General features: G+C 50.6%; 1 protein-coding gene across 1 annotated transcript; it reads right to left on the reverse strand.

The window, feature by feature from the left end:
- Nucleotides 1–1,219: 1,219 nt before the first annotated feature.
- Nucleotides 1,220–7,225, reverse strand: LOC101160958 (mitoferrin-2). Its single transcript, XM_011489086.3, has 4 exons — nucleotides 6,737–7,225; nucleotides 3,266–3,494; nucleotides 3,089–3,145; nucleotides 1,220–2,656 (listed from the first exon to the last, which is right to left on the reverse strand). Exons 1-4 carry the CDS (start codon nucleotides 7,076–7,078, stop codon nucleotides 2,085–2,087), a joined length of 1,200 nt encoding a protein of 399 aa, XP_011487388.2. The 5' UTR covers nucleotides 7,079–7,225; the 3' UTR covers nucleotides 1,220–2,084.
- Between the last annotated feature and the right edge of the window lie 274 nt (nucleotides 7,226–7,499).

A 7,499-nucleotide genomic window follows, 5' to 3' on the forward strand; every position in this document is an offset into this window, starting at 1 on the left:
GTCGTGGATACCAGTACCTGGTGGACTGGGAGGGTTATGGCCCGGAGGAGCGGTCGTGGGTCCCGCGCTCCTTCATCTTGGATCCCTCCCTCGTTGACGACTTCTTCCGGGCCAACCCCGATCGCCGCCCTGTTCCGCCTGGAGGCGGTCGTTGGAGGGGGGGTACTGTCACGGTGCCCCCGGCCGGGTCCTCCTCATCAGCTCCACCTGATGCCTCCAGCTGCGCCTCCTCATCCTCATCAGCCAGCAGACTCTTAAGGAGACCACGGACCTGTAACCGACGCTAGTTCGTTGTACTCCTATGGTGCATCTCCTGGCCTCTCATAGATTCTGGCCCTTGCCTGTCTCTTGCTTACCACTAATCTGCTTTTGTCTCCACATTCATTCCAGGACCTCGCTTACCGGAGGAGCATACCTGATCACGGGTCACCTCTCGCCGTCTCGCTCGGACGTTCTCCAACCCCAGTCTCGGATCACGCGGTTGCTGCCAACAATACCCTCCAACCTCTCCTTGGACAATCTGGAAGGATACTGGAGCTCAAGTCCATCCTGACCTTTTCTAATTAAAAACCTCATTATTCTCACCTCACTGCCTGCCGAGCCTCCTTCCGGGTTCCAGCACCTGAGTCGACCACGCTTGCTAATCATGACAGGGGGTCCAGATCCAGGCCTGGGGGGCTGGCGTCCGGCTGGTTTTCCAGAAGCCCCGCCTCATCTGCTGCTGGTTACCTGGATCAGACGTGTTCAGCCAATAAGGAGCTTCAATGGCGGGACGGTTGTAAACATGCAGGACGGCGCTGGATCTGGACCCCCCCTGGTCTAGAAGCTTCCAATGCGGACGAGGCTGGGGGGGTCACGTAGGTCTGGAAACCTGAAACGCTCAGCTATGGTTCCTCTCTGACCCGTTTAATCATTAGATCCAAAAATAAGAGCTGCTATTATCATCCTAAATCAGAGTCTAAAGCAGAAAAAACAAACTTTTGTTTTGTGTTTAAAAAAATAGAATCATTTGACTGAAAAAACCAAAGAACAGTTTAGTTAGAAACGGACTTTAAATGTGTTTTTCTACGTGTGATTGGTTGTTTTCAGTCTTTCTGTTTGCTACATTTGTTTGGAATCATTTCATGTTGATGTCATTCATGGTCATGACCTCCAGGCGAGACGCCGACCTCCGTCTCTGAGGCTCAAACCTTCAGGGAAAAAACCACAAGCAGACACGTTTTCATCGGCGCTTGGAGAGCCAGCCCCAAGAGAAGACCCTGCTTCTGCGAGGAGCCGCCGCTTTATTTACACTTCACCAAACGCAGGCGTCACCTGCGGAAGGCCTCCTCCACCTGTGCACGCCGTTACATCGCTGTCCGTCTTTGGTTTCACTCACACACACTTTGATTGGACAAGAATCCAGGTTTTACTGTTGCTGCCCTAAAGGTGCAAAGATCTGCATAAACTCTCCTCTTTCACTCAAACTTGGCGACTCAGACTGGAGGCGGACCCCCGTCTTCTGATGCCCCACCTGCCGTCTTCTGATGCCCCACCTGCCCGTCTTCTGATGCGTGGCGTTGGAGTCTGTGTTTCCTGTGAACCCTCAACTCTCATTTTGACTCGTCTCTCTTAAATACTGACAGAAAAAAATGAACCTGATATGTTCCTCAACTCAAAACCAGAAAAGGCCTGACGGGCGGGAATGTCGCCCCCTGGTGGTCAGACGGCATCATGTGCAGCTCAGCACAAGCTTCCCTCTGACTTTACATCCTTGACATTTTCATTCCTCGAAAGTCTGTTAGGTGTCGGACTCTAGAGGCCTTCGTGGAGTTTCGGGGGGGGGGGGTCAGATCGGACGGGTGATCAGCAGCGTCTGGGTGAGGGTGGGGGCTTTCCTCCCCCCTCCTACTCTATCTTTCCTTGTATCTCAGCTCTGTAAGGATTTCAGCGACAAGCAGCAAATTGAAAGGTTTTCCTCGGAGGCTTCAGTTTGTTCTGGCCTCAGATCTCATCAAAGATGGATTCCAGAGTCCGTCACGGGAGGAAAAAGGCGTTCTGGACTGGAACCTCCTCCTGGTGGGGGAACGCCGCCGGCCCGGCGTCTATCTGTCTCCGTCTCCTCGCAGCCTCCTCTGGTGCCGCCTCTTGGTGAGGACGTACTTGAAGAACTCGTAGACGGACCAGCTGATGGCGGTGGAGGGCATCTGGTAGATGATCCTGGCCTGGACGCCCCTGAAGAACGCCGGAACGCCCCCCATCCTGTAGACGGTCCGGAAGGCCTCGCCCAGGCCGGAGATGTGGCGGCCGCTGGGCACGGCGGCCCCCACGGCGCCGCCCGCCGCCTCCGCCTGGATCACGTGGATGGCCTGAGCCTCCTGCGTGTTGAGGAGGGTCTTGCAGACGTCCAGGGGGGTGGTGGCGGCGGCGGCCACGGCGCCGGCGAGCGCGCCCGACACCACGTGAGAGGAGGGGTTGTACTGTCTGTGGGGGTTGAGGAGCTCCTGCAGGTACTCGTAGGTCATGAAGTGGAGCGCCTGGAAGGGCACGTTCATGGTCAGCTGGGTGGTGTAGCTGCGGTAGAAGGAGGCGGGGCCCTCGCGCCGCAGCAGGGCGCCCACGCAGTCCAGCACGCCGCGGTACGGAGAGTTGAACATCTGCAGCCGCTGCTTCACAACTGCAGGGGGGGGGGCATCATTTAGTACAAAACACGGGAAAAGCAGAAAAACAGGACGACATAAAAGATTAAAAACACACAAAAACTGTCCATGAGAATGTTTTAAATAAAGTTTGCTGCTTCCTCAACTGCAAACTGAGCCTGTGGCGCCACCAAGTGTCCAAACGTCAAACAGCAGGGGGCCTCCCATTAAACGTAGTGCTCAGTGTGTGTGCTGCAGGGGGAATGCACACACAGCTGCATGCATGATCCCTGCACTAACAGCCGTGTCGCTGTATTTCTAAGTGTTGAATTTTGAACCTCCAACATTTAAGTCCCTCATCCGTCCTCTCAGAGCATTTATTTCACATTTTATTTGGTTTGATGAATCTTTTTCCCCCCTAAAACTAAAGTTTTTAAAGAGCACAGACAGCAGAGTGGAGGCGCGTTTACCTTCTGCCGGGTTCATGATGGCGTCGTGCAGCACCGTGGCCATGCAGCCGGCCACTCCTGCACAGCAACAAAAAGCTTCAGTCTTTCCGGTCGGGATTTCTCCATTTTGCTGAACTGGTTGAAACTTTCTTCACATTTATTTTCAGATCTAAAATCCAAAGAGCAGAAAAGTCCCACCGTTTGCAAAGTGGCTGTTGGCTCCAGGATGAACGGCGTCGCTCAGAGAGAACTTGATCTTCTCGTAGCAGGCGAAGTACAAGGCGTGCGCTGGCCCCGCCCCCACCGCCAACACGTTCACCCCCCTGATGGGCCTCCAGACTCCCTCGGTGCGGATGATCTGCCGTAGGGCGTCCACCACGCTGCGGTACCGCGCTCCGGGCTCGGGCTGGAGGCTCTGCATGCGCGTCTGAGGGGGGAGGGCAGATCAATAAGATCAGCCAAAATCCACATCGTGGTTTAAGAGATCGGATCTCCAACCTGAGGAGAATCTGTGACGTCACACAAAGGGTTACAACCAATCGCTAGGCTGACGTTTGCTCCGCCCACAACCCAGAAATGGGAGGGACAAAGTGAAGGAGAGTTTTAAGGACGAATTTTCCTTTACGGTGAGAAAATCAGCTGTTCCGACTGTCAAAGAACATGTTTTATTTAAACCAGACTCTGACTTTAATATATAGGACTCAAAGGGAAAGCAGGAAGTACAGACACTGCAGCGTCTGTACTTCCTGCTTTGGTTCCAATCCAGGACAGGAAGGCGGGGCTTGTGTCGATTACATAAGAGCTGGTCTGATGATCAGCAACAAACATCTGGAAGGTTAGGACATTTCTGAGATCAGAATCAAAGTGAACGAACAGGAGGGTCTGAACTGCTTCGTCCTGCATGCAATGCATGGCATGCATCTTTATACATGGCATGCATCTTTATACATGACATGCATTTTTATACATGGCATGCATCTTTATACATGGCATGCATCTTTATACATGGCATGCATCTTTATACATGACATGCATCTTTATACATGGCATGCATCTTTATACATGGCATGCATCTTTATACATGACATGCATTTTTATACATGGCATGCATCTTTATACATGGCATGCATCTTTATACATGACATGCATCTTTATACATGGCATGCATCTTTATACATGGCATGCATCTTTATGCATGGCATGCATCTTTATACATGGCATGCATCTCACATGCATGGCATGCATCTTTATACATGGCATGCATCTTGCATGCGTCCGGCACAGCAGTCTTCCTCTCCTGCGGCTCCAGACAGGAAAGAACAGCAAAAGCAAAACTGATGCAAATAAAAAATTCCCCTAAACAAACCGGGATGTCGCAATCAAAGTTTTTTTTGTTCACCCCCCCAACATTCCCGGCTGCTGCTTCTGGGAAACGGTAATCCCAGTGGAATGCGCTCGCTCATCCACAGCGCCCGCCGTGTTTCTGAGAACCAAAACCGAAGCCAGACTGATCCGGACTGAACCCGACAAACATGAAGCTGCAGAACCGATCTCCACCTCTGAAGAACTTTAACGTTTAGAGATGAAACCAACAGTTAATAAAGGAAACCTTAGAATCAGGACAGCTAGTGGACTTTACTCCAACTAACCGTTTAGTCTGAACTGAGACATTCTGTCTCTCCGTCTTGGTTCTTCTGAGCTTCTGTCGCGCATGTTTCCTCATTTTTGTCGTCAGAACTTTTTCTTTTCTCTGAGATGAACGTGTGAACATAATTCTCCGTTGGGGGGTGGGGTGGGGGGGGGGTCTGAACTTGACTCTGCTTCATTTCCCAACAGGATGAATTTTAGGTCAGGGCCTGAAAGTCTGTCCGACCGCTTTATCAGCCGTGTGATAACACACCAGTTCAGGGAATCGAACGTCACCAGGATGCAGGACGGAGGAGGCCCAGGAACACGCTGAACACGGGGGCCGGGACTTTCAGGCATCTCCACACTTCAGAGGAGGACAGGAAACGGACCAACGTTCAGCTCGGGTTCAACCAGACAAAGATGAAGGAAAAATCAGAACCAGAACCGCGGGTCAGACCGTCCCAGCCCGGCTCTCTGGACACATCTATTTCAAACAGGACCGCTAGACTTCTGGTCTGGAACAATCATTCCTCTGGCCGAGTAGAAACGGGTCAAAGTAAAACCCGTATCAGTGCTGTGACGGCTTTAGATTAAGAGGAGATGAAACTTTGACCAGGAAGCAGACGGTGAAACATTCCTGCTCTGACAAACTTCCTTCAGCTAAACGACGAGGATCCAGCAGAATTCCAACCAAACTTCCCGCTCCACCTCGGATAGACATCTCTGCAGCTTCAGTGACATCAATGTTTTACTTTTAGGGGATTTTTTCTAAAGGTCTCTGTTTAAAATGATCATGTAAAGCCCTTTGTTTTATCTTTGTGTGAAAAGGTGCTTTATAAATAAAGTTTGATTTGATTTTTTTCATAACCAGACCTAACATAAGCCTTTAAAGTGTCTTCTGCTTTTCTAAGAATGCAGAACTGAAATATAAAGGAAGAATATTTAAACCTAAATGACCCGAAAACTGACCCAGAATCGCTTTTATGACCTAACCTGCAGAACCTGCAGGTCGCAGGTCCAACAAAACAAGAAATGTCCTTCTTTGTAAGCCCCAAAATCATAAGACTGATGCTGACATTTGAGCACGCAGTGCATGATGGGAAACTGCTGCGACGGCCCAAAGGATAAATTAATAAGAAAATACCCTTTTTGCATACACTGCATCTCCTTTAGCATTTTTAATTTAATAATACTCTCTAGACGACGGTTGGAAAACTGCTAAATATGGAGACGGACATCAAGAAATCTTCACACATTTTAAATCCACAAGTTCAGGTTTAACTGCTGCAAACAAACAGGAAATCTTATCCACTTTCTCAGAAGTGGTGAAAAAAGGCGTGGAAACGGCGTGATTGACAGATAATGACGTGGTTGCATCACAGCAGCTGAGATCTTCTTTCACAGGGAAGGAAGTTCACCACCACAAAGTCCCAGAAAGACGCTTCCTTCCCCAAAAACAGCTTCTCTGTGAGTCAAGACTGAAGAATCCAAGTTAGCCAACAACAGTTTGGTCACCGTGGACTTTCCACTGTGGAGCAGTTAATTCCACATTCAGCCTCATTCAGACTCAGCTGGAGAGAACGGAGAAAAACATCGCAAATACATGAACAGAAACCTAAACGTTCATGAATTTATACTCAAGTAAAAAGCTACGACAGTAAAACAAACAAATGTACTTTCATTTATCAAAAGGGCAGTCATGTCCGATAATGGATGCCGCTAGCACAGAAACTTTCATCATGCTAATGAGCTCCAAGGACAATTTGCGTTCAGGAGTCTGTTTACTGTCGTTAACGTGAACAATCAGTAGCGTCTGGAAACAACAACCAGAAGATCAAATTTATTTAGATTTTGACAACCTTCCGGGTTAAAACTCAGAACCCGTTAGCTAGCTGACCTCCGTTAGCAAGGTGACTGGCGCTAGCTTCCAGGCTAACGAACGTCGGCTAAAGAAGTCAGGCTCGGTTCGCGGCCTTCCGTGACAGCGGCAACACACAGCCGGTCCCGAACGTGTTTGGACCCGTTTCTGTGGGGGTTTACCTTGACGCAGTCGATGGGGTACATGAGGCAGTGCTCCATGATTCCAGCCACGGAGCCCGCTAGCATGTGCGTGCTGGTGGACGCTCCCTGCGGCAGCCCTTCGTAGTCCATGTCCGCCTCCGCGGAGGTCGGAGTCTCCGCGGGGCTCCGGTGCAGCACCGATACAAAGTCCTGCTCCCCGGTAGTGCTCGGTGAAAAGGACCCGAGAAGCCCCTCTGAGGCGGTCATCAACCTGCCACCCAGAATCCGAAAATCCGTCCCGGCGGCGGAGGCTGCGACCCGCCTGTCGACGCCCGATGCATCCAGGGACGTTTGCCGGGACACAAAACCCCCCGCTTCCATTCAGACCACGAGTTTCCGGCGGCCCGGTTCTACCGAATCTACAGAACCGGCGGGCCGTTACTCGCTGAAACCTGCCCGGTGCTCTGCAGGGAGCCGTGAAGGGGGAAGAGTCTTGGCGGCAGAGAACCACTAACCGGGAGCTGAAGGGGGCGGGGCGTCGGTGGGTTTGTTGACGTTGAACTGGAATCCGATTCGTTGATTTGACCATCAATCATCTACGTGTCATCTGATTGGATGATTCACTGCATACATTTAAAATCGGCAAATGTTCGGAGCGGAAGTCCAGCCCCGATTTTGTAACAGCGGAAGATCACGTGGTGGAGCGGCTTTCAATTAAAGATAGTAATAGATGTATGATATGACATACTTTTTTCTTTGAGTGTATTTGTTTTTTACCTAAAAGAAGGGTATGTTTTAAATT

Source organism: Oryzias latipes, chromosome 1, assembly GCF_053564925.1.
Source record: "Oryzias latipes strain Hd-rR chromosome 1, Olatipes_Hd-rR_3.1".
NCBI classification, from domain to species: domain Eukaryota; kingdom Metazoa; phylum Chordata; class Actinopteri; order Beloniformes; family Adrianichthyidae; genus Oryzias; species Oryzias latipes.

Excerpts from the sequence above, each read along its gene's own strand:
- LOC101160958 (XM_011489086.3), bottom strand. The coding sequence starts at position 7,078 with ATGGAAGCGGGGGGTTTTGTGTCCCGGCAAACGTCCCTGGATGCATCG. Across the intron at positions 3,146-3,265 it reads CAACAGCCACTTTGCAAACG|GAGTGGCCGGCTGCATGGCC; the intron begins GTGGGACTTTTC and ends GTTGCTGTGCAG. Across the intron at positions 2,657-3,088 it reads CATCATGAACCCGGCAGAAG|TTGTGAAGCAGCGGCTGCAG; the intron begins GTAAACGCGCCT and ends CCCCCCCTGCAG.